At 42.8% G+C, this 27,919-nt stretch overlaps 1 protein-coding gene across 1 annotated transcript in view; it reads left to right on the top strand.

Annotated features, from left to right (window-relative positions):
* Window positions 1–18,690, top strand: part of cxadr (CXADR Ig-like cell adhesion molecule) — a 39,512-nt gene extending 20,822 nt beyond the window's left edge. The window contains exons 2-7 of the mRNA XM_034099220.2: window positions 1,507–1,676; window positions 8,381–8,585; window positions 12,818–12,973; window positions 13,106–13,228; window positions 14,066–14,204; window positions 15,731–18,690. Coding sequence (XP_033955111.1) covers window positions 1,507–1,676; window positions 8,381–8,585; window positions 12,818–12,973; window positions 13,106–13,228; window positions 14,066–14,204; window positions 15,731–16,010 — 1,073 coding nt within the window. The 3' untranslated portion in view covers window positions 16,011–18,690. The remainder of the gene's footprint in view (window positions 1–1,506; window positions 1,677–8,380; window positions 8,586–12,817; window positions 12,974–13,105; window positions 13,229–14,065; window positions 14,205–15,730) is intronic.
* Window positions 18,691–27,919: the final 9,229 nt, after the last annotated feature.

A 27,919-nucleotide genomic window follows, 5' to 3' on the forward strand; every position in this document is an offset into this window, starting at 1 on the left:
ATCTAGAACATTCAGCTAGCAACTTCCTCTTTGTTGTGGAGCCGCATACTTGTCACCTTAACCTCTCTTATACTGTTCGTACATTTGATTGAGAGCAGTTGGCTGGGTTGGAAGACAGATGTGAAGGCCAATTAAAAGCCTTAGTACAAATTATCTTCCGTACAACACATTTCACAACGCTCTTAGATCCTTTTGTGGTTGTGTAGATGCGGGGACTCCTGTTTGTTTGTTTGAGGTGAAATTAAACCTTCCCAGGAAGGAAAAAGAAAGGTTAACAAAATGTTTTACAGTTCCTCGGTTTGGATCCAGTTCCACCAATTATCTCCGATTCAGCGCCATCTGTGGGTTACTGTGAAAGCAGTGTAATGAGATGCAGATGAAGCTAAGAAAACGCTCCGTTTAAGGTGGCGTGAACATTTCTCCTATTATCAGAAGAAAATGTGTAGTTACACATGTTTGGTGTCATTTGGAGGACGTGATAAGTATTTGTGACACACATGTGTTTTTGGCATCAACATATTGTGTTGATTTCATATATTTATATATTTGTTTAAGCTGTGCTCCCCCACTCGCTGACTGGAAGGTGGCAGGCTGTCAGAAGGATTTAATGAGTCGAGGCAGCATGTGACATCTCCATTCTCTATGGACTGTGTTCCATGCTGCGGCTTAAAAATCTCTTATTGAATGGAGAATCTTAACCCAGTTCATGTCACCAGGAGATGATGTTTATTCGTTCTAAGAATAAATGCTTAAGTCTGCTCCAGTTTGGTGATGGGTTACAGCAGGGCTTCTCAAACTCCGGACCGAACTGCAAATCAATCCGGACCGAACCCTGTGTCCCATTTATATAAAAAAAAAAAAAAAATACTTTGCTGGCATTGATCCAGACCAGTGACCTTGTATAAAATTCACAAGTGGACCTTTTTAATAAAAAAGTTTGAGTACCCCTGGGTTACAGTTTAATTTTTGTATCATTATTATCACCCTTGCTACGGCTAAGCTCTTGTCATCTATTGATAGTTTCTTCTTTTTACCTTGTGATTTACATTATGCATATTTTAAGAGTTACTTCTCAGATGAGTTGTAGCCATATTTATTTATAGTGACACATTCCCAGCATCAAAACCTTTCACTGCTGACAGAATATGTCTCCGTAACGCAAGTCACCACTAACAATCAGATTGTGTCGAAGTCTATGAAAAAACTTCTCCTTTGATTTATTACATCAGTAAACATTTTCATAATTCATTTATGGTTTTAAGCGTTAATTTCAAGTCGTCTTAAATACAGCATGATGTTCATTTTTTTAAAATGATGTTTACAGCATTTGAAGTAAAATAGACGAAAGAACTGGGTATGCTTGAGGGTGATGATACCTTGTGGCTGACAATTCGCTACTCAATTTGATAACAGTGCGAGAAAGCTCTGTTTTACTGGTTTGCTATGCCAGTTGTTTTATTGTTGATGCATGTTGCAAGGCATTGATTTGTCTTTTTGTGTGTCCAGGTTTGGCGTCTGGTGTGGAGATAACATCCTCGGGGCCAACATCGATAGAGAAAGCCAGCGGTCAGAGTGTGAAGCTGGACTGCCAGTTCAATCTGGACGCTGTTGATTCTGGACCGCTGGATATTGAATGGAGCTTGATCTCCAATGACAACCAGAAGGAAGACAAAGTGGTATGTGTGGATGTTCTCCTAAAACATTGATAATAAAATGTTATTTCAAAGACAACACATGAAAGTTAAGGATCACTAGATCGTATATCAGGGTGTGGGCATAGGAGCATCCATTACTTTTCATTGGAATTATAATTTCTTTATCTTTCAAAACACAGATTAAATCTTGCAAACTGTTGCACTTTACATTTCCTTGTGATTGTTTGAGTGGTGCTGACTAGTGTTGTCACGATACCAACATTTTGGTTTCGATACCAAGTCAAGAATTGCGATTCCGATTCTTTTTCGATACTTTTCTTAAAAAAAGGGAAACACGGAATATCGGCTTTAAAATTAGGAATAACAGATGATTTTAGCAGTCAGAACAACTAAAGCAGCAGGTTAATAATAACAGAAACGCCAAAGAGTCACATCTAATATAAATATATATAAAAGCATTTATTTTAATTGTGTAGCAGTCAGTTTATCATTCTGGCAGCACTGTTGAGCATTTTGAAAATGTATTTTCATGCCTCTGTGCAAGGCTTAGTCTTTCTATCTGTATAGCCACTGGTGTAAAGTAACTAAGTTCATAAACTCAAGTACTACTTGGGTACAATTTTGAGATACTTGTACTTTATTTAAGTATTTCAATGTTTATTTTGCTACTTTGTACTTCTAATCCACTACAGTTCAGAAATAATGGTGTACTTCTACTGCACAACAGTTCAGAGGTACATGGTGTACTTCTACTCCACTACAGTTCAGAGGTACATGGTGTACTTTCCTCCACTACATGTATTTAATCCCTTTTTGTTACTTCACAGATGAATGATGTGAAATCTAATCAAGTGTTGAATCAGACTTTAGTTCCACCTGGAGTAAATCCACCAGCTACCCTGCAGTCTCCAAAGTACTTCAAACTAGCTGCACCTCCACCAGCTACCCTGCAGTCTACAAAGTACTTCAAACTAGCTGCACCTTCACCAGCTACCCTGCAGTCTACAAAGTACTTCAGACTAGCTGCACCTCCACCAGCTACCCTGCAGTCTACAAAGTACTTCAGACTAGCTGCACCTTCATCAGCTACCCTGCAGTCTACAAAGTCATTCAGACTAGCTGCACCTTCACCAGCTTTGAGAACACTTTCATGATCAATCATTATAAACATATCATATATATTATTCTGAAATGGACCAATCTGCACCATGACTACTTTTACTGTCGCTACTTTAATACTTTTACTTGAGGAACATTTTGAATGCAGTACTTTTACTGTAACAGAGTATTCCTACACTCTGGTGCTTCTAGTACAAGACCTGAGTACTTCTAATTTTACTGTCACTACTTTAACTATATTTTGATGATAATACTTTTGTACTTTTATTTGAGGAACATTTTGATTGCAGGATTGTTCCTACATTCTGGTACTTCTACTTTAACTCAAGTACAAGACCTGGGTACTTCTACTTTTACTCAAGTACAAGATATATACTTATACCACCTCCGTTTATAGCCTATGAAAAAAACGAATAGAAAACGAAGGCTAAAGCTAACGTTAGCAGATAGTGATGCTAGTTTGCTAGTTACGTTTGCTCAACGATAATATTGCGACAGAAACACTTTTCAGTGCACATCACGCTCTGCTGCTCCGACAGGGAGCTCTGCTCTGAACACCTGAACGGCCCGTTCACAGACTTCTGGCGTCTTTTTTGTCAACAAGCCGAGGCGCAGCGGCCATGCTTCTTGTTTTCTCACTGGCAGCTAGCGCGTGGCCGCGTGCACGAGAGAGAGGGGAGGGACTTAGAGCGTGCTTGAGAGGAGCGGGGCTGCAGTGCAGGGAGTGGAAGCAGAGCGCTGAACACACACGGCTCTTATTAAAACGGCGCTTTTTCACAGGAGTACTTTTCCCCGTCATTCTTAAAGTACCGATACTAAAGAAACGGTGGAACCGTACCGTTTTTAACGGCAGGGTATCGCGGTACCTTTCAAGTATCGGTACACCGTGCAACACTAGTGCTGACCAATCCAAAATGCTGCTAAAAGATCTGTGATAAGGTTTAAATAAAGAAAATCAGCAGCAGTGTCAAGTTCTGTTTCCTTTACTGGAGTACAATATTGACTTTACAGTATGAGCATTGGGTTTTCTTAGATCGCTAGTTTAAGTGAAGTAAAACCATTCAATATATAATGGCTTAGTTGATAAAGGGTGGGGAAAAGACGGTATTGGTATTGGACAAGCGGTGTCGAGCCAATATTTGTTTAGCTAGGTAGCGGATGGGATCTTTTCCAAGCTAAATTCCGTACGCAGCTTTAGAAAATATTTCCTCCTAAAAAAACAGAAACCAGATTATTTTTTTCCTTTAGACTTTAAAAGTCCCCAATTTGTCTGCAGTCTGTTTGGTTTCACACTAACCCTGGTGTGGTTTGGTATGTTGTGCAGGAGGTGAAATGCAATTTGAGCCACGTGCACTACTATTGAGCATTTGTTGTCTGCGGTGTTCTCACAGATGCATAGTAGGAGCAATGGAGCTCTTTTTATCCCAGGCAGTGTCTTTCCTTCCTTTCCAGCATGCCCCTCAGCGATGGAAGGGAGGACTACACATCTCTGTAGGACCTCCACATGCCCTCAGGGCTTCCACAGCCATAGAGACGGATCCTTGCTAACGTTCCAGCAGTGTGATCCTCTCCCCTGGCTCACTACTCCCCCACCCCCCACCTGTCACAAAGCCTTCTCATCCCTATCCTCCACTCTCATTTTTCCCTGTTTCCCGTGGCTTTAAGTTTTTTTGGGCTTGAATGTTAGAAATAGGTCACAGGCTCATCATTAGGTTTCCCTGTCTCTGTCATCCATCCACTATCATCACTGTCCAGTGTCCAGTGACAGACCTCTGTACCCCGGCGTCTGCTCTTGAGCTATTATCTGAGACTCCAATTGCTCCATCTATTTGTTCTTGACCTACTTAGTTTTTACTGTTAATCATTTACTAGAGCAATGGAGAAAAGGCAGCTGCAGTTAAACAGTATCAATATTTTTTTTTTCTCAATATGTAATTCGCTTTCAGGAAGAGATATTGATTTCAGTGCTTTATACATTTTATTATTTTTTCATTGTTCAAGATTGAAGATATTTAAGTAAACAGACAGTTACACCGTACAATGAAAATCTTACTTTGCTAGTCCAGTAAAATACAGGAATATAAAAAGAAAGAAATACTTGGAAACAAATAAGTTTGGCACATAGGTAGCAGCAGTTTAAAAGATATTTAAATAGTATATAAATAGTTGTATTGCACATAGTTCACAGTGTATAACATATTGCACTGCAGACAACGTAGGTAGTGCACATCGTGAGTGTGTCTGTGTAGCACTCACAGTTCAATGTGTGTGTGTGTGTGTTTGTGGGGGGGGGGTTCATCAGCCTGATGGCCTGTGGGTAGAAACTGTTTGTCAGTCTCGTGGTCCTGGATTTCAGACTCCTGTAGCGCCTGCCTGATGGCAGGAGAGTAAAGAGTCTGTGCTGGGGGTGTGTACTGTCCCTGATGATGTTGTGTGCTCTCCTGGTGACCCTGGTGGTGTAAATGTCCTGAAGTGAGGCTGGGTCCCCTTTCGCGCCCCATCCCCCTAACGTGAATGCAGCTGTAGAAATATATCAAATGTTACCTAACTGCATCTGGTTCCACAGTTTATTTTCTTTATTACGTGCCATTCTGCTGCATTCTTCTCTGCACTCCAATCAATATTGCCAAACCTTTGCAGGAATGTAAACAGTCCAGACATCTCTCTCTGAACGCATTAGTTCTCCTTGACCTGTCATATTTTCCTCGCTATATTCACACACGCTAAATATGCTGTCATGAACACTTTAAACTCTTTGTAATTAGCGGAACATTAGTTCCAAGGGTCTGCTTTAATATATGTGACAATGTTAAATAGGATTAGGAAGATCTGCAAGGACCTGTGCTACTAGGTCAGTCAAGGAGATGAGAATGAAGTGTAAACTTTATAGCCGGAGGCTCCCAGATGTTCAGAGACCATGGTGAACCTCTGCTCACATGGCTCGGGATTCAGGCTGCTCTTAAAGGAACACCAACTATCGGATCAAACATTAAGATGCGAAGCTACTTAACAGGATCAGGAGATGCTCATACCACTGGGAACTTGAGGCCTGGTTTTGCAAGCTGGTAGGTTGGGTGGGTGGTGTTGCATTGATGCAATGAGAAGCAATGCCACAGCATTCAATCTCCTTCATCTGACGTATCCCACATGTCATCAGGGTCCGGGTGGTGATGCGTAGTTAATGTGTTGCTTTGTTGGGCTTAAATGAGAGATGCCAGGCATGCCTACAGTAACAGTCATTTGCATTTGGCTCCCAGTGCTTGGCCACAGATGAACTGAAAGGAGGGTGTACCCTGAGTGCTCGCCACAATGAGGGAAACGATTATGAAAACTAAATCTGAATGGTTTGAATAGGAGAGGAATTTGCTCGGTGGAAAACATTGGAAACACATAGCTTTATCCTCCATCACACAAACCGTCTCCTTTGTGCTTAGGCAGGGCAGCAGAGCCTTCTGTTTTTACTGAACTTATTGCGACAGGAATTTGTGCATGTTTACAAAGTTGTTGTTTGTGTGTATATCAGTGATGATTGTGAATGCCGATCTCTAGCGCCCTAATGCTGAAGGACATGGGACAAATGTTCAGGTAGTAATTCTGTCATAACTCGTGAAGCCGTTTGGAGCAGAGCTGTTCATGTGAAAGCAGCACTTCGAGTCGTCCCAGTTAAAAGCCTCAGCGGGAACACAGAGACACGAGGCTGCGCTCCCGGAGCTTTGCAGGTTGTTTAGAGTACACATGTAACGCAGCTCTCAACTGATCTGCACCTCTTTCCTGCGCGAGCATCACATGACGATGACCTCACTGGTACATGTGTCTGATGAAACTACGCCTGTTACCTCTGCAGCATGATCCATCCGCTGAGAATGGCCAGGTGGTGATTGTATCATTGAATGTCCTACCTGTTATGAAAGGCATCGCACACACAGTGGTGCTCTTCTGTCCTCCCCAGCCCCCTGCCAGCTTGTCTAGTCATTTGCCCTTTTCATTTTCATTCCCCGGGCTCTTTATGGGATTTTTCTTTTTCATTGGATCATGATTCTCAAGGTTATTATGCAGTTCAGATTTGTTTAGCTAGAGGTGTGCATGTGTATAAGCACTACCATCTGCGTGCCTGTGAAGTGGTGGAGCTCAAGTGAGACTTCTTGTCTGGCTGAGCTTGGGGCAATTTAATTTCCTCTTCTCCGTGGTCTCATATTGCTGTTATTGCTGCCGATGTTCTGATCCCCCGTGGAGCTAGAAGGATACGTTTCCCTCCCCGGAGAGCCAGGTGGAATTTTAACTACATTACCTGTTTACATGGCTAATATGGACAAGATGAACATGGCGGCCATTGTGAGCACTCTTGCCTTCGAGCTACAGGAACTAGGCTTCAAGTTGGAAATGTTGCAGAGAGGCAACTTGCTGTAATCACACCAGAAAATCCATGAGTCTGTTTCCCTTTTTTGTTTTGCTCCTCTCGTGCTTCCTTTAAATGTTCTGCCTCCTCTGATGGGTTCATTATTCTTTCTCTCCTCTGCCATGTTTAGTTGTTCCTCTCCGCTCCTCTCCACTCAGGGGTATTGCTGCTGTGCGTATGCCTGGCATTGATCGTGGCACAGAAAAGCCTGTTGATGACTGTCTCCATGGAAATGTGGAAGAATATGCCAGTGTCTATGAAAGAGAATGAGATCTCTTTTCATTGTCGTTTGCTTTTCTTTTACCCTCCTTGTGTTTTAGTTTCCCCCTCCTCCATCACCCCAGCTAGGAACATTCTCTTTCGCTCCACCTGGCCTTTATTTGTAGGCATTTCCTTGCCGATCTTAATACCCAGACTGTGGGATTGGGGGTGGGGGGCTACAATACAATACAACTTTATTTATAAAGTACTTTAAACCTCCAGTCCAAAGTGCTGTACAGGCAAATAGATAACACAGCTCAGCTCACACACCATAAAACAAGTACAAGTAAAAACAAAAAACAATTTAAATGCAAAAAAAAAGCAACACTCTAAAAGATATGTTAAAACGCTAAGGAGAAGAGGTGGGTTTTAAGAAGCGATTTAAAAGCAGGCAGTGTGGAGGCCTGTCTGATTTCCAGGGGCAGAGCGTTCCACAGTTTGGGAGCCGCTACAGAGAAGCAACGGTCCCCTCTGAGCTTTGACCTGGTTGTAGGCACATTCAGGAGCAGTTGGTCCGCTGACCTGAGAGGGCGGTTCGGCGTGTAATGCTGTAGAACACAGCAAGGTATGGTGGGGTCATGCCATTTAGGGATTTAAAAGTAAACAAAAGAATTACAGAATTAGGGGCTACTTCTCTTTGTTGACACAGCAGGTGTTGACTTGGCTCCAAAGCGGTTGCTTTGTTTGTTCCACCTTCATTCTTGTTGGCACAGAAAGGGCAGAGCAGCACATATTGCTGAAGGGCACCGCGGAGATAAAGGGAAGGGGCTTTCTCTCTTAAATACATTTTGACTGGTTCAGTGAGCAAGTCCTTAACTTTCAGGAAGCTGCTCCAAGGCCTTTTGTTTTATATTTGACTAGAATGTGTTTTCATGCACAGGCACAGCAGTACATCACTCTTAAGTATGTTAAGATTGTCAGTCTTTTCCTGCACTCTCTTTCTTTCCAGGTGATCCTGTACGCCGGTGACCGGTCCTACGACGACTACTTTGCCCAAATGAAGGGTCGAGTCCACTTCAACTCTGCCGACCCTAAGAACGGCGATGCCTCCATCAACCTGACGGGGTTAAAGTCGGTGGACTCGGGAACCTACCAGTGTAAGGTGAAGAAGGCTCCGGGTATCCGCAGCCGGAGGATGCTGCTGATCGTCATGGGTGAGTGGAAGCAACCTCTCCGCACACTCTGGTGTTAGGCTGCCAGTCTTTGTGTCTCACAGGGTGAACTCTTCTCTCTACACAGAGGAAACGCACCAAATCACACGGCCTTTGCCCTCCTTGGCTGTTTTGATGTAATCCCTTCTAAAATGTGCACGACCTTCCTGTAGGCTGTAGAGCATCGCCCCCTTTGTGATACAGTTCTATATTTAGCCTAGATGCTCTGTAATTATGTGTAACATGATAATCCATATTCATCTTTTCACTATGTTACGGACAGGATTTATAATGTATTCCTCTATTTCTATTAAGTCTTAGTCTCCATTATTGCAGTTAGTGTTTTGCTTTTTTATTTAACAAAAGCTCCCATTTGAATTGAATTCAATTATTGTTGTTGGCTTGCAAATATAAGAATTTAATATAAGATTTATTCTATGATATTAACCCCGAAAACAATTACTGTTTTCAGGGATGTTTACATATTTATTGTTCATTTGGAAATGGTAACAGTACAGGAAAAGGTAATTAAACAAATAATCTTGAACATCACAAATCATTTTCAAAGTGTAAGTAATCCCGTCTTTTAAAAAATGGGAACAAACCTCAGAAATGGAATCTATGCAGTCGGCTGTCTTTTCATTGCACAGGGTGAGACGGGTGACACATCCCAGTTGTATAAGTCGGATGATTCACTCCTTAGGCAAACACACGCTCGCACACAGTGGCCTTGCTGGTCGGTCAACTGACTACATGATGTGGAAAGTGAATGGCCTCCCGAAACCAGGCTGCTATTTGCATATGGGAAAAACAACCCACATGCGCTGCACCAGTCTCTGTTGTGGGATAAGCTGCATATTGTGCTGTTATCGCAGCACTGTTATCAGAATAGTTTCTCCTTTCCAAAGATAGGCCGTGCTTCAGAAAATGGCTGCTGATATTGTTGACATGTTATCATGTGCACAAAAAAGGCACTGCACCAACTAGCTCAACCAGAAAGACGAGCTTCTTTTAAGTTGTGTTGTGGTTCCACTAAGCACTAAGATGAATGACCACAGATAATCTGACATTTAACTCTGACCGCAGCTGACACGGCAAGCACTGATAAGCCTTTGGGGAGGCTGTTTCAAATAAAAATGGATCCAACCAGAAGCAAGTTGGAAAAAATAATTGCTTAAGTCATCGCTGATTCAAACATATGCTCGGAAATGTGCTGTGACGGCTTCTCCTCCCTACAACAGTTCTGCATTCCTCGCCACTGAGAGAGGTTAGCAAGCTGCTCATTTTAAATCTCATCCAAAAAGAAACTAGACTGCAAGTATCATTGTTCAGTTGCAATGTAATATCATGCTCAAGCAGTTATATGCTATATTGTGATATCCATTGTTGATACATTTGTGGCATTTCACAATTTTTTTAAGTTTCTGTGGTAGTTTTTGTTTATTTCTTTGCTTGCAGTTCCTGCAGTCAAAATGTTTGTAGTTTCTTGAATTCGTTGTCTTAGTAGTTTGTGCTTTAAATAATGTGTCGATCATATCCAAGAGCATCAGCTAAGGGACTTAAATGCGTATCCCACTTGCATTATATTTTTAATGCTGATGCTAACAGCCATAGCGTGCATGTGTGTGCATGAGAGAGAGAGAGAGAGAGAGAGAGAGAGAGATAGCTCGAGGCTACACAAGCTGACAGCCTTCTAGCTATTGACCCAAGGGGCAGGGGTGGGTTTAGCAGAGAAACATTGACAAGGAGAGGGAAGGACATCTTGCCTGCCCTGCATTTTACCTTCAGGTCAATCTTGTCACAAGGTGGATGGTCCCGAGATACGCATGCACATGTGTGCACAAACATAAACACACCTCACTTTATACACTGCTTGTTGCTGTGGCTTGTCACAAATACGGCTGTATGCACACATGCTGCCACCTGCAGTGCACTTGGTGACCAGGTATTGCGCAGTGGGTAGCCCTTGTTGTGTATTCTCCTCTGGTTGCCCCGGGACATTGAAGCTAACGTGAGGAGAATACCCACCTGCAGTCCAGCACTGCACGTCAGCAACTCTCAACTCCTTCCAACTGATACTGACTAGACCTCACATTAGGTCTGGTAATATGGCTTATAAATATTTCTTTCTATTTTGTAGATGTAAAGCTATTAACGATATGCATCTTAATATTTTTTAAATTTTTCTTTAAAATAACCAAAGTATCTAAATGTTTAATGCGTATGATCATACCAGCATGATCTTTCTAGAAAAGGAATCTGAACACTCTGCAGGGGCGCACTGGCAATTTAATGCCAGAATGGTCTTTGGTAATGTTCTAATGATGAGATTGATTATTGAACTCTTCTGGGAAATAACGTTTCAGGCATTATTTAAAAAAACATTGTGAAACTTGAGTCCTTTTGATTGCTTGTTAACTCGAAGCCACTTTTATCATCATTTTTAGTATTTTCGTGCTGCCTAGTATATGCAAGCAAACCAATGTATATAATATAACCAATAATTACCCTTCAATTATCATATATGTGTATCATACATATAACCATTTTATTCTAAGTGGAGTTGGCAACTTCCATTACCGTTTCTGACCTGAATATGAAACCAAAAATTGGCTTGGCACTTCACTTCCCTCTCTTCAGGCGCTTGAAAGAGCAGCCAGAGAAGCAAAAAAAAAGCAAGTGCAATTCCACCGGTTTAAATGACGTGATATATTTATACTTGATGTTCATGTGCTAAAACCCACATACAACATGCCGCAATACAGCGATTATAATCAATATATTGCTCGACCCTAACCCCCCCATGCATTCAGCAGCCAATCATAGTGCTCTGCATGCTTGATGGTCAGACATTCCTCATCACATTCAGTATCTCGCTGTAAAGCTGTAAAAGCCAATCTCTTTCATTCATCCTGCCTGGCTTTAGTTCCCACCAGTCGCTTATACTTCACTTTACCATTCAACTAGCAGTTGTCAGTTGTGTGTCTCCTCTTGACTGCGATGAATGCCACAATCTAGCAATCCCTTTCTACTTATCTCCTCCACAAGATAGCCTTGTGCAACTCATAAATCTGAATTCATTGTTCGTATAACAGAGCCAGGTTAGCTGTATCGCGCTGCCCTTTATCTCTCTGTGCTCCTCCAGCCTTCATCACCTTCTTCTTTGACCTCATATTTTACAAAAATAAATCTGCTCATCGGACAGCAGTCCTAATAAGAGAAGCTGTGTGTTACAGCCCTCGCACGTGTTGAGTCGAGTTGACTTTCACCTTTTAAAAGATGCATTCAAAATGTCATAGCTCTCTTGACATTTACAGTGTGTGTGTGTGTAGGTGCAACACAGCGGCAGCAAAAGCAGGCCCGTGAGTTAGGAGCTGCATAGCCTTGGCCCCCATCACTCCGCCATCTGTCCGTCAATGCTCGCTTAATTCTTGCTCTCCCCAGCTCTCTGTTTTGCCCCCTCCGCCCTGACCCCCTGTGTGTTTATTAGATTAGCAGGAGCGCTGAGTGCTCAGTCTACTGTTAATCCTCAAGTTTATACCTGCTAAGCTTCCCACCCACATGACACCTGGTTTAGATGTGGGGAGCCCCACATCAGGGTTCTGTTGTTACACGACCCACCATTACCACACCAAGATGTCAGCCTTCTGTCAGCGAACACACAACACAGACTTGGAGAAACATTACCTCTCATAGTCCCTTTCTCTTTTCTCCCCCTCCCCCTTTCTCGGCTGGCTGACTGTGTGTCTGGGTTTCATTGGAGTCGGCCTGGTTTTAATTTGAAGCGCTGTTTGTTTTTGAATCCCCCCCATCTCATCTCCTGCCAGCCCTCTGACTGGCCAAGGAGTGTTTGCACACGTTTGGCTTCAAGACAGAAAGCTTTGCCTCCATCCTAAACCCTGAAGGCTACGTGCACGTGTGTTTGTGTGTCCAATGGCACACAGCTCCCTTGTTCCCTCATGATTATCCTGAGTGACAGCTCCTGTAATGACAGCAGCTGTATCAATTACTCTGATTACGGCTCTAATTATGATAATGATTGCTACTTCGAGCTAGGGAGGAAATGAACTTTCGGAATACACAATACACGTGCACAACTTGCCCACAACATGAAAGATTGAAAAAAACACGGTTGTACTCAGGAGGGCTGTTTATAATGCTGCCACCTGGTTGTTGTTATTATTTTTATCCTTCACCTCTCTCAATCATTTCCCCCATTCCTTTTCTCTCCACAGTGAAGCCATCCAAGCCCAGGTGCTACGCTGAAGGCCCCACACAGGAAGGCAAAGACATAGTGCTGAGGTGCAAATCCAACGAGGGCACCAACCCCCTGCAATACAGCTGGGACAAGACCAGCGGCGGCAAGCTGCTGCCCAGCTCCGCCGTGTTGGGTAAGTTCTACCAAACAAGTGGAAAATCAGTTTCCGCACACAGATCCTCTTTCTTTGTAACACTGTATATATATATATATATATATATATATATATATATATTCTTTGATGGGTTCTTTGCCCTCACCACAGATCCAGTGGGAGGCACCGTTAACGTGAGGAACGCATCTGCCGGCGCATCTGGCTCCTACCGCTGCATTGCCAGCAACAGGGTTGGCTCTGAGGAATGCACACTGTACCTCAACGTGACACCTCGTGAGTGCCCAGCTAACTTCACCTTGATGCACTTTCACATTTAAACCTGTTGCTCTGCTGTCTGATGGTCAGCTGGATAATGTGTTTGCTGCACTCAAAAAGCTGCACATAGGCAGCAGTACTTTGAGCTAAATGTATCATCAGCATGCTTTAGCAGGTATAATGTTTACCGATTTAACCGTCTTGCATGTTAGTATTTGCTGCCTGAAAGCGCAAACCACAGCTGAGCCGTACAGAAGTATTCTATCAAGACTCTTGATTTATCCAAAAGTCAAAAACCTAAAACATTTTATTATTAAACAGAAATGTTTACATTTAATATAATTCTTCGAAAAAAACTATAAATTCTCAGAATTAAAATGTGGGAGCCGTCAAATGTTTTATAAATCAATTGACTAATCAATGTAGCCCTAGATGCGATATTTAAGTCTGGTTGAAAGTGTTGGGCCTATCAACAGACTGCCATGTTATTACCATGAAGCCATCCCACTAATATGGCTCGGAATGTACACCTCTCTCTTCCTGTGACTGTGCCAGTGGTACATGTATCAGTGCTAGCAAGTGTACAGCCTAAGCTCAACTGTGTTCAATATTTACTCCCCCACAAACAGTCACTTCAGTAAAATCCTACTGCTGTTCCCTCATTAGGCTAAGCATATAGTTGCTCAATGCTAAAACCACCTGAACACATGGTCAAAGAAGCACTTTGTCTTAGGAGATAATCAGCAGCAGTATACTGTATTTTAGTTATTTTGTAGGAGGCAGACCCATATATCAAGTCATTGCTACCCTAGTGACATTAAGCAAACATAAACCCTTTCCTTCCTTGTCACCCAGCCCCCAACACTGCAGGCATCATCGCAGGGGCCATTATTGCTGTCCTCCTGTTCCTCATCATCATCGCCATCATCCTCTTCTGCTGCTGCCGTGCCCGTCACAGGAAGAAGTACGAGAAGGAGATCTGCAATGAGATAAGGTACATTCACTAAAACATCAATGACACCCCGCACAGATACCTGAAGCTCCATTTTGATGGAAGTACATTTTCTAACACTGTGTAGACTTTGTTATACAAGAAATGTGGGTTTGGTTGTTTAATACTGGATCAAATGCAAGCCCAAAAAAGGCCATTGGTAATATACGCAATATATCGTTTCAGCTTTTATAGCACACACTTGTTAATAGATCAAGTCTCTTTATGTTGCATTCAAATTGCACTAGGTTAATTAAAAAACCATTTAGGAGAACATTTTTATGATCCATAAATATATTGCATTGGAGAAAATCCACTATATTTTCAATTTGAATTTCCACTATAGTGCAGCCAAAGTTACTGGTGATCATTACTGTCAGCTCTTCATGTAGTATGACCCGCAGTCAACTTGAACGAACGCATGCACGCAGACACAAACACACACACACTCGCCCTTGCACTAATGCAACAACACGTCTCCAACAGCCATGAAAATGTTTTTTCTCCATCAGCGTTTTCCTTTTTTGAACCCCTCCTCAAATAAACAGCTGTGGTAATCAGTTTGAAAGCTTTGTTTGCTCTGTGGATCCTGTGTAATGTCTGTTGCTGGCTGCCCCCCGGCAACCCTCCAGAGCCACCTACCCTAACCCCCCCTCGCCATCCAACTGTCCATCCAGCCCACGGCTCAGCTCAACCCCCGGGCTTACTATCACTCTGCTACGGACTGAATCTGTCCACAATGTGACACTGGCGCTGTAGGACAAAGAGGATTAGACCTGTCCTGTCTCACACACACACACACACACGCACACATTCACTGAAACACCACCACACGAAGCTATGGACTAAACAAGCTCCAGCCCCTCAGGCTCAGTTTGATTGAGCATTTAACTGGATTATTGCTGCTTATTAGTTGTTAATGTGGTGGCAGAGGGAGACCAGGGCATCGCTGTGCTGGGATGTTCAACTCTGTCTCGACAGGCTATTACAATCACTGCACACCGCCCCAGCCAATCATAGGCCAACTCCAATTATTTGTCCCTCCTTTATCGAGTCAAATTATGTTTCGATCTTGAAATGACTCATGCAGACTTCTTTAGTATTCATTGTTTTCCCCTCCGTTGGGCAAATCGTTCCAAAAATCCCCCCCCCTTTATTCCTGTCCATCATCAAACTTCCTTTGGTTTATAGCACCTGAGAGAATCATTTCTCACATTAATGTTCTCTAAACTCTAAATGGCTCGGGCTCCATGAGGAATAACAGGAATGCAATGGAAATGTAGTTCTTTGCCCATGCTGTATTTACCATGCAGATCTAAGTACACATTTAGAAATATACTGTATAAGCAAACATAATCCATTCATTAAAAATACAACATTACCTTGCACGAAACTGCTTTTTGCACTGCTGGTTATTAAGTTGTTTGTTTCAGTACAAGTATTCTGTGCAATGACAATGAAAAGTAATGTCATTCAAAAAGAAAAGAAAAACATTGTTGTCTAAATGTACTGCTGTCTTTTCCTTTCAGAGAGGACGTGCCGCCTCCTAAGAGTCGTGCTTCAACGGCGCGCAGCTTCACCGTGGGCAGCCAGCGCTCCTCCCTGGGCTCCATGTCGCCCTCCAACCTGCACGAGTACGCCCTGAAGCCCCAGTACGACAAGATCCCATCAGATGAGTACGAGAGGCCTCCCAGCTCGGTCCCTCTGCCCCCACCCACTGCTACCAGGATGGCAGGCCCCAACCTCAGCCGCATGGGGGGCATCGCCGTCATGATCCCTGCCCAGAACAGGGACGGCTCTATCGTCTAGCATGTCCACTTCTCCAGGGGGGGCCATGCGAGGGGATGGGGACGGAGGAGGGAGTGGGACGGAGGAGGGAGTGGGACATAGCCAATGAAGACGGAGCAAGAGCTGGGGTGGACTGACTCAAGCTCAACATTGATTACAAACGGGAGTTTATCTTCTTATGAAGACCTGGCTCTGCTGTGGTGCTGAAGAGAGAAAATTGAGATTTACTGGAATCACAACAGAGCACATTAACTTTTTATCAAATAGAAATACGTAAACAAATGAAAGGAATTTTACTTCCTGGACTTTCTCACTGAAACATGAATTAGTGTGGATTTTAAGCAAAACAGTCAATATACATATTATATTGTACATAAGTGAATGCATGTTTGTTTTTTTTAAATATAGATGGCCCTTGCTGTAGAGATACTTAGTGTTGAAATCAGATTGAGGCCCCTAATTGTCCCTCTGTACAGCTGTATGCATGCACGTATGTATATAACTGCAGCTGTATGTATGTGTGTGTGAATATAAGTGTATGTTTCTGAATGGGAGTTTGAGAAATGTATTGTTCATTTATCGTCTTTTTAATAACTCCATAACAGTAAGATCATTTTGTCAGGCAATCTTTTAGTTTTTGACATTTTTAATTCCGTTGGTAAACAGGATTGTTGACCTTTCAGAGAAATTGAAGGATGAATTTTTAGAAGGAAAAATAAGTGTATTTAGGACAGCCATTTTCTGTTAAACAGTATGCTGTTTTGAATTGTCCAGGGTGGTGGGGAGGGGCACACAGGATTAGCTGATGGTGAGGGGTAGGTACCACCACATCTTGTGATTGGGTGGATTATTGCCTCTTGACGAAGCTTAAGAAACAATAAAAGAGCGCCATCCCTCCTCCGGAGATCTTAGAGGAGGTAGTGTAGAGGAGGGGAATAAGAGGGGCAGCTGGACAACAGGCTTCACTGAGCAATCTGCTTTGATTGTGTTTGACTGTCAATAGGCCCTAACCCCTGCCACCACCGCAACATGTATCCCTCCCCCCCCCCCACACACACACACACACACACACACACACACACACACACACACACACACACACACACACACACACACACACACACACACACGAGCATCAAGTCTTAATTCATTATCTGCATAATCAGCCCCCCCTCCCCCACATGTCCAGCATATGCAATTCTCATTTGCAGTTGCATTACAAGGAGCCGATATCAGGATTAACCTTCTCTCTGTGGTCAATGTGAAACCTTTCACGGCTTCTGTAGCATTAATTGGACTTTATAATGAAGGAAGTGAAGCCTGCCGACATGAAGAAAGTGCCCACAAAGAGGATCAAATGAGAAAAGCCTTAGAATGCTGGATATTACTGCTCTGCATTCACTTTACAGCCACTTTGGTTTGAGTTCATTGTGCAGTTCAGCGCTGGATAATCAAAACGCTCGTTCAGTCCGTCAGTCAGCGCAAGTTGCCATAACTCGCAGTTATTCTTATCTGAAACCATGCCCATTCTTCCATCGTTTGCTTACATATTTTGGAAGCCTAACTTCTCAACTTAAAACACCAGTATGGGTACTTGAATGGGGCAGTCTATGTTTTAAATGCCTTGTTTTATTCTTTATTGCAGCCTTACACACCTCCCTCAGTTCCGCTCTGCACAGCCCTAACAGCTGGATTCAGATAACTTCTATTGTGCCTTGTTGCCCCAGTTGAGTTGAGCCACAGCACGCCCGCCGATATGCGCTGTGCAGAAGCTTCCTCCGAGTGGTCGTCATAGCCCACAGTCACTAAAACAATATAATATTCAGCACACAATGAACCTATTGATTGTTTCTGTTTGGGTCAAGTTTAGGGTTTTCCACAATCCACCTACTGTTCACAAATCCCACATAGCGTAAAGCTTGGATTTTATATTCCTAACAGAACTTCATGTTTAGTTTTATAACTTTAAGTACATTTTACGTGCTTTTAAACGACAAACATTACATATATAAATATCCTGTTGGAGTTACCCTATCTAATCATAACACAGTTGAATGATATAAAAACAATGTTTGTATGTATATGTGATACTCTGCCGTGCCGTGCTTGGCAAATCTAACTATCTGAAACAAGAGAAGGGTCAGTGTGGGTCTTGACAGTACAGTATGAATGCTCCTTAGTATGAGTGAGTGACTTCTACATTTTTTTTGTGTATATTCTGGGATCTAAGGGGAGCTGACAGTTGTAGAAACATCTTGGCACTGGTACTTCCCGGTAGATTTGTTGTCACACCTATTTTCTAACACCAAGGAAAGTGAGACCCGGGCCTGCCCAGACAAAGAAACTACATCTGTCCGTTTCTCTTTTACACTAATGTGTGTGTGATAGCAAGTGAATTGTACATGAAGGAGTTTGTTGTCAGGATGGGCCCCTGTAAAATGTAGTTAGGCTTTCACCTGCTGACAAACTGTATCGAGTTGTTAGGGCGATGGTCCTGTTACTGTCCCCTATGTGCTCACATTAACTACTAACAATATAAACTGTAGCTTTGAAATCAGAGTACTAATATTGTATGAGGATCTCCTTTGAGGTTTGCACACCGTGTGGAAACCATTTTTTTTCTTTTCTGTGTGTATTTTTTGTGCTGTATTTTTGAATAATAAAAGTCCTTGAAATTAAGAAAGAATAGCCAGCCATGTTTGTTTGTTTACTGAAGCAGTTGCAGCTTTGTTGACTTGAGCGTGAATAAAACTCAATTTATCTCCTCTCCAGCGGCGCGTGTTCTCCTGGGACTCGGCTTCCTGCAGCTTTTTGACTGATTAATTTTAATCAGCCATTGAATTCCACCCCTCACACCAGGTGAGGTGACTTTCTAACAGCTTAATGATTGTAATTAATCAATTAAGCCAGCCTGCTGCCTCCAATACTCGCCATTCAGCTTCAGGGTAAACATGCAAAGGTTTGTGACATGGCTCGCCTACCAGCACTGTTAATATCCTATACACCGTTTCAACATAATTGCATTGCTAGGCAACTGCTCCATGACTACTTCCTGTCTGCTGATGTCAATCGCATACACTGCAACAGGAAATAAACTGGGACACATAGATTGTTTAACAGTGTGCAAGGCTCTATATATATATATATATATATATAGGCTTTATATAGTTTATATACAGGCTTCTTACTGACATATAGCCACTCCCCTGCCACACTGTATTGTCCCTTAGCATCATGGCCATTTGTGTCAACATTTGTCAGGCTTTTTTTTCAATTACAGCCAATTACCCCTCTTAGTTAATGTGGTGGGTAATTACTTTCATTGCAAGCCAGCACTAATCAAAGTTGTACAAAATTAGCCTTCTAATTAAGCTTGCAGGATGGTGGGAAATGCCTAGTTAATGAGTGAGGGGCAGATCATGTACATGTTGGTGTTCCATGTTCCTGTCGCCTTCCTCACACTCTTTATACACTTAAATACATGCTGGTTATCTTGACATGTGGATAGATCGATTATCAGCCAATAGCCCCACTGTGTGCAGGCTGCTGACAGGTAGTCAATAAAAAGACTAAAGCACTTAGTAGCAGTGCTAAGCGGACGTCCATTGCTATAATTGGATGTCAGTAATAGATGGGGCCCCAGAGCATTGATCTGTGGCCAGTCTGAGTCCCTGTGGATTCTAATGGCTCCCCAGCAGCTCTGCACATCAGGGGTTCACTTCTGCGCGGGTTCAGCTGCAGTGATACTACCTGCACAATCACAACCTCCCTACTAATGGATGTGGCGGGGTATTATGGCACGTTTATGGTCCTGCATTCAAAACATTCATTAAAAGGATATTAGCGATATGTGCTACTATTAGCGATATATGCAGATTAGATTAATTTACATTACATGTTAGACGCTTTTATCCAAAGCGACGTACATACTCAATACTCCCCACAGGAGCAATTTGGGGTGAAGTATCTTGCCCAGGGACACAACGAGACGCTGACTGCAGTGGGGTTTGAACCTGTGACCCCCTGAATCCAACTCCAAAGAGGCTTCTCAATTCTTAAATTTCCCCTCCTCGACTCCCCTCCTCGAGGCTTAGTCCCGCCCACAGGAGATGCGAGCGGAGGACCGAGGAGAGAAGAAGGGAAGCAGCAGACGTTTAAAGAAATGAGAACTCCTCTCCTCTGAGCGGTCATATTAAAGCGACGTCGGTTCATTATTAGTGGCACAAAACACTCAACAGCTGCATCAGCTGTTGAGTGTTTTGTCATATTTTATAATCTCTGTTAGATCATCTGAACATTGTTCCCCCACATATGTACTTTGAATTCATTGAGAGTGCGGTATAATGAGACAATAACAGGCTACAGATGCGGACACACACACACACAAATATATTTATATAAATATATGCAATTTCAAATATGAGAGCACTCTCATAATAACGTAACGCAATCAGAGACTGGATATATCCCCCCTCCCCCTCTCTCTGGTCGCTGAAATGGGGAATTGAAATTACGGGCCAAAAGTTGTATTTGCAAGTATTAAAAGTAAGCAGAGGACAACAAACCAACTGAGACCTGTCTGTCCGCCGCATCTGCGCACTGTACAACACACACCTCCAGTTCCTAAAGCATAATCAGGCTACAGCCGTTGTGTATTTTATTATGTGAAGCACTAAATGGTTTTAGAAAAATATCGACTCTTTGTTTGTAGATATCTACTAAACTAAAGCAAATAAAGAGAGTAGGCCTGTTCTACTGAGTGATATATATTTTACACACTGCTCTGCTTTCTGCAGGACCTCACAGCTGTTCTCACTGTAAACATCGCGTTGCGATGAGAGCAGTTTCTAAAATAATATCCAGGGGATGCATGCAGAGCTGTCTCTAGACGCTTCTCAATACTCAAATTTCCCCTCCTCGACTCCTCGGTCCTCCGGTAGTGACACGGAAATGAATTTCAGCGCGCCATTTTGAAGGACATCTAATTTCTCTAAATGCACACCGAGGACCGAGCATCGAGCGTCGAGGAGGCTCTCTGGAGGAGCTATAACCGAGGATACACTGATGGTTCCTCCACGGATGCATTTCCGGGAACGGTGGAGGCGTGACGCACGGCCGGACTTATCTCAGCCAATGACAGCTCTGCATGCAACCCCTGGATATTATTTTAGAAACTGCTTTCATCGCGTCGCGATGTTTACAGTGAGAAAAGCTGTGAGGTCCGTGCAGAAAGCAGAGCAGTGTGTATAATATATATCACTCAGTATAACAGGCCTACTCTCTTTATTTGCTTTAGTTTAGTCGATATCTACAAAGAGTCGATATTTTTCTAAGACCATTTAGTGCTTCACATAATAAAATACACAACGACTGTAGCCTGATTATGCTTTAGGAGCTGTAGGTGTGTGTGGTACAGTGTGTAGGTGTGTGTTGTACAGTGTGTAGGTGTGTGTGGTACAGTGTGTGCGCAGATGCAGCGGACAGACAGGTCTCAGTTGGTTTGGTGTCCTCTGCTTACTTTTAATACTTGCAAATACAACTTTTGGCCCGTAATTTCAATTCCCCATTTCAGCGACAAGAGAGGGGGGGGGGGGGGGTATATCCAGTCTCTGATTGTGTTACGTTATTATGAGAGTGCTCTCATACTTTAAATTGTATATATTTATATAAATATATTTGTGTGTGTGTGTCCGCATCTGTAGCCTGTTATTGTCTCATTATACCACACTCTCAATGAATTCAAAGTAAATATGTGGGGGAACAATGTTCAGCTGATGTAACAGAGATTATAAAATACAGCGCTATGACAAAACACTCAGCTGATGCAGCTGTTGCCACTAATAATGAACGGACGTCGCTTTAATATGACTGCTCAGAGGAGAGGAGTTCTCATTTCTTTAAACGTCTGCTGCTTCCCCTCCTCTCTCCTCGGTTCCCCTCCTCGGTCCTCCGCTCGCATCTCCTGTGGGCGGGACTAAGTCTCGAGGAGGGGAGGGAAAATTTAAGAATTGAGAAGCCTCTATTGGCTGAGATAAGTCCGGCCGTGCGTCACGCCTCCACCGTTCCCGGAAATGCATCCGCGGAGGAGCCGTGGAGGAACCATCAGTGTATCCTCGGTTATAGCTCCTCCAGAGAGCCTCGATCCTCGGTCCTCGGTGTGCATTTAGAGAAATGAGACGTCCTTCAAAATGGCGCGCTGAAATTCATTTCCGGGTCACTACCAATTTGAGTATTGAGAAGCCTCTCAAGGCTCTATCCACTGCGCAACACGCCTCCCTCTCTCATTGAATTAATGTACAATGAATCATCCCTCAGTGTCTTCCAGCCCAATATCCATTTGTGGTATTATTATTTTTTACCTCATGTCCTCATTCACGTAGCTGAAGGGAGAGAGTGTTGTGCTAAGCACCTGGGGATTTGTGCCTGCCTCCCACTTCCCCGGCTCCCTCCCTTCTGCCTGGGTAAGGTATTAATTGTTTGCACAGATCAAGGAGGTTGGTATGGCAAAAAAAAGCTCATTGGTTCTCCAGAAGGGTTTCCTTGGCAACCTTATCTGGTTGTACACAGTCTAAGCCGTCTGCTAGCGGGATGATTTATCTTGTTAAGCGTGATTCGCTCCCTGCTAACAAAAGAGACCTCTAAAAGCATGGGTCTCATGAAAGTCGCTCTCTTCCAGTATGACGTCTGCTGTCACAGACGTTAAGCTTTCTGCCATTTTTAGAAACCTCAGCCAGGTTGGGAGCGGGGGAATTCTGGGTAGGATAGAGGAAGATGCATATGTATGAAGGGCGGGCTCCATCATCTCCGTTGGCACAGCAGTACATTAACATTTTTGGCTCGGCACTCATAGCACTCTGAATGTGTAATATGACACAGATTATGATGTGATTGTAAGCTTTTGCAGCTATATTGGATAATTGACTGGGTAGCAAGAGCTATTTTAGGACCTGGTCCCTCTATTTTCTCTTACAGCAGTATTTAGATGGATGCAGTAATCTTGGAATAATTCGAAAAGCCATTCATTTGGGTGTAAAATTATCTTTATCTTTATTTTCAGCATTCTTGTAGTAGGATAGGATAGTTTGGATTGTTTGAAGAGGGGTTGAATGAGGTACTTATCCTTAGCCAGCCTATTACCTTCAGGAGATGGTGGTTGGCACACCCCCAGTTTAGAGAAACAAAAAGGAATATTGGCACAGAAGCTGAACAGTGTACTGCTGTGGATTGGGGCAGCATCTAAATGTATTTAGCCACCTAAAACATACTATACAAGCTATATTTTTGAATTATTTAACTATGATAACCATCTACTTTTATGTGCTCTCACCAAAGATACCATTGAGTCCATTGATAATAACCTTATTTAACCTTTCTGACTAGAATACGGTGTGTAATCTCTGTGATGGTGCCCACAGGTTTCTGAAGAGATGTTGTCAAGCTTAAAGTGGGCACCGAGCAGACAGCTAGTAGCAACCCTGAAATAGCACCCATGAGTCATTCAAAGTGGCCATGCCCTTAATTATGCACAACTTTATGCCTGAATATGAGGCATGAGTTAAAAACAAATTTGGTACTTCCGCTTTATTTATCAGCACTAGATGTTGCTACATTGCAGGTCTAGTGCTGCTTCGATTGGTTAGTTGCTTGTGTTATTCGGAGACTTGGGTGATTCCAAAACCCCGTTAAACACCAAAGTATACAATCTAACCACTCAAGGCAGCGGTAGACCTGCAGCTTTGGCGAGAGAATGGAACAAGGGCTGTCTGATTACTAGTTTAGGTTGTAATAATATTTTAAATATAGTGTTTACTTTTACAGATATTGATTTGTTTCAGATGGCTAAAATCCTTTTTACTGCAGCCCCTCAGTACATCAATACAGCCTATAGCTTCTGTGCTGCTAATCATTTTGCTCCAAGCTATAGGTTATACACTGACATACAACCCCACTTAGAGCAATCCGAAATATCCCTTTAATGATCATAATATTATTATAACACATGTGGGAGGCTGAGCAGGCAAATACATGTGTAGTTATTTTAATATCGCAACCAGTCTGTGTGACTGTTGTTAAATGAAAGCTGACAGTCTGATCTTTAAATGCACAGTCACTGTGCCATGTGAAATGAAAAGGAATCGGAGAAAGAGGCACAAAATCAATGTGTCACCATGCAAACACTCACGGCACTCAACCTTACATCGCCTTGAACAACCTGCATGTTGTGGCTGGAGACAGCGGAGGATATTCTGCAGAGAGGGAGTCGAGTCCAACCTGAGCCAATCTTCCCACTTTGTCTGCTACGCCTGCAGACAGCCCAGATTTCTCAGGAGGCCTACCCAGCTGCTGTGCACTAATTTGTCAGTCCTCCCCATGTCCCGGCCTGGGTGGAGTAGAGCTCTGGCACAGCATCCGACATCCCTCCCTCCCCACCTCTCCTGTCCTTCCTTTGGTCGATATGGAGTCATCTGTTAAGGGCCAACCTCTACGCCTGCTGCATCTCAGCATCGTTTTGGGTCACTATTTCGACCCTTCGCTGCTCACATGTCTATGACTAATATGTGACTTTTGATGGATGACCTTCCCCTCTGTGCTCTAGGGAAAAGTAGGTTGTGGCTGTGGATGCATGCTGAGATTAGACTCAGTCCAAGAATCTCATGTTGTATCAAGATCCCCCTCTCTCTGACGAGACTTTGTCTGGAGAGTTTCATGGATCAGTGAGATCAGCAAATGTGACACTTTATTCACATTGCGTGTAGCGTGAGTAAAAGAGAGAGCAGCACTTGGCTCCTTACCACAGGAGACACCCCGCTTGTGGGGAAATTAACATCTTCAGAGATGCTCCCCCACCTGCTGCCATATGCTGCTGGAGAAGAGAGGAGAATACAAGAAGGTTCAGAGGCAGGACATTCGGTTCAATATCTCTCACTGATATACTGTAGTCTACACTCTCACTTCCTTTGATCTTTTCTTATCTTCTTCTCATCATTTAAGATGAGAGATTAGAACCAGAGGAGCACCTTGGTTTAAGACAAAGATGGAGGTTACACAGTGCAACTCCACTCAGTCGTTTACAATGTGATTTGTACTTTTAATCTGCACCTCGGCTGGACTCTATTATAGGTGATCATCCTCCAATGCCATGTCATCAAGAAGGTGCAATGGAGGCCAGCAATACAATGTAGCCTTGGCAAGGGAATGGGGCTGAGTTTCCCTTGTTTCTCCCTCTGATGATTGGGGTCATCTCTATTATTACCACAGTGATGTCAGTGATATATCGAATGTGTGTCTTCCAGTGTCTCCGTGTATGTGTTCATACGTGCTAGTGCTGTCCGTGTGTACCCATGTCAGTAGCATTACCCTTAGTGGCCACAGTGAGGGCAAAGGTCAAGGTGGTGATTTAACAGGATTGGGCAATCCCTTTTCCTTCAGCAGAGCAACCACCCCCCCTATCTCAGGCTATTTTCAGCTCAGAAATTAGACAATGTTTCTCTTCATGCTGGACACGTACTTCAGGCCACCTTCACAGACTGAATCCTCCCCTCCATGCAGCACTCCAGATGTCACAGGTGCAGCATGAGATTGAAGCTTGGTACTGGGTTTGGAAGTACAAAAGAGAATGGGATAAAGCGTTGAAAGAGGGCTCACATTCATTTCTAGGAAATTTGCTCAGTGGTGCATAAAGCCAAACATTTTCACTGCCGAGTAGGCTATACATTTGCCCGGAAATGTCATTTTCTGGTTATTCATCATTGTGCAATTCCCATTAAAAATGGATTTTGTATTGCCAGGAATTAAAGCAAACACTATTCTCACTTAAACAAACTACATCTAATAGAGCAAATAGAATATTATTAATTTTGACATTTTTGTTTTGTTGTCAATAATATACATTAGATTCCTATTGCACTTCATACAAAGGATTTTAAAATGATGTTGCTTGTGGGATAAAACTAAATAGGAACACTTCACAATAAAGCGTAAGCCAAACTGCATTACAAAACATATATTAAAACAACTATGATGATGTATGAGTAAATTGTACATATTATAAGCTTCACCATGTATTCATGGCCGGTCTAGCTATACCACAGACTTGACATGTTGCTGTTAATTCGTCAAAACCCTGTAGTGATACTATAATGATCAATTTTGTTCTGTGAGCCTTTTTAAGAGATGAGGAAATTTATGTTGTCATCCTCAAAATGATATTGTTATGGTTTACAGGTGGGCTTCATTGGGCGAATGTCCTTGACTAAAAACCTTTCTGACCACATTAACAACACATAGCCTACTAATGTGTATTTCTTTATATTTGCAGACATGGGTTGTTTGTGTGTCCACTTGTTGGCTGCAGTTCAAGTCAGGACAACCTATGAAAAATGTAATTTTAACAAGACTGAATTTAAGGTTTAGGCAGCAGACAGGATTCATTGGGAAGGTTGAATCCAATACGTCACACAAGCAGAGTTGTATATGAAGCTTAATGAGGTCTACAGCTGCCAAGCAACACATTTATTTTTTATTTTACATGAAATTCCGTTTATTCTTTTATTACGTAATGAATTCTAGTGCAGGCCAGTTTTATGTACGTTTACCCAGCACGTGCTACAGGGTGATATGTTCAAACAGACTCCATGCTGCGGGGGCCCGTCGTTGACTGTTAGCCGCGACTCTCCATACAGATTCCGGGGTCACCGCTTAACTCCACGTAGGTAAGCCTTTACTTACTACTTGTGCTACAAATGTCTTGGGTTGCGTTCCGATAATCCAAAAATCAGCTCCTAAATTCTAACCCTATCTCCTATTCCTTGACCTCTGAGTGAAACGTCTGAGTGAAACGTCTGAGTGAAACGACTTCCAAACTTGGTATGGGATTAGTTTTGTTTCATAAAGATAAAGCAACACTTTCTCAGAATAAAGCAAAACTATGAGTTTAAAAGAAAAAAAAACTGAGTCAAGCAAAATAAAATAAATTTCAAAAATAAAACTATAAGTTGCAAACAAATCATTTGTGTAATCATGTAAACTATAAGTCTTTTTTCTTTGTTTTAACATAGGTTTTTGTTTGCAGTTCTTGTTTCTTCTTTCTCAATGATCAGACTTTTGCTCTCGCTGCAGCTTTCTCTTTTGCGCTCCCTGATTTTTTGTTTGAGAGTCTGAGACAAACCTCCCAGGTGGGCGGGACTTTCAGGGGTGCGTCCCCATTGGCTACTCAGTTTTTGAGTGACAGCCCAGTCCTCCAACGATTGTACAGTACAGGAAGCTGCGGTGCGGTAGCTGAGCGTGGATAGAACACCCCCAGAATAACCAGCATTTCAATTATTATAATACTACAAGTGAAAATATATGCAAGTATTGATAATTTGTGTTGTTTGTGCTGTACTATACTGTCTGTTTCTTTATTGTGGTAAGTGAGAAGTAAAGCTGTGCTATGAAAGTTAGCTTTTGCTACCTTTAGATCCATAACAATGCAACCTAAGTAGCCTAGTTAGCTACATAGCTAGCAGTGAGTTAGCGTTCAGACACCGGCGCACACACTCAAACGGACTCCCTGACTCTACCAACAGGCTTTCATGATTCTGTTTAGATATGCAAGTATAAACCATGATAGCTTATTTTATTAACACGCTAATTTGATATGAAAATCAATGGAGGCTGAGTTAACTTTGTAGGAAAACCATGACTGCCCCTGAGCTGTGTTTTATTTGTTAACTTCATATTTTTCATTTCCTAAAACATTTATTTTCCTCTCATATTAACAGTGTGGACCATTGAGACAGCGTGGTGTCCATAGGTGTTACGTGCCGCAGTTGGTGCTTGTGTGTGTGTGCTTTTGTGTGGGTGTCCCTCTCTCTCCCTCTGTTTGTCTCCAGGTGCAGCCTCTCCCCAGGTGCTCCCAATCCCCAATCAGCGCCTCCATAAAGGACCTG

This window comes from Pseudochaenichthys georgianus, chromosome 14, assembly GCF_902827115.2.
Source record: "Pseudochaenichthys georgianus chromosome 14, fPseGeo1.2, whole genome shotgun sequence".
NCBI classification, from domain to species: domain Eukaryota; kingdom Metazoa; phylum Chordata; class Actinopteri; order Perciformes; family Channichthyidae; genus Pseudochaenichthys; species Pseudochaenichthys georgianus.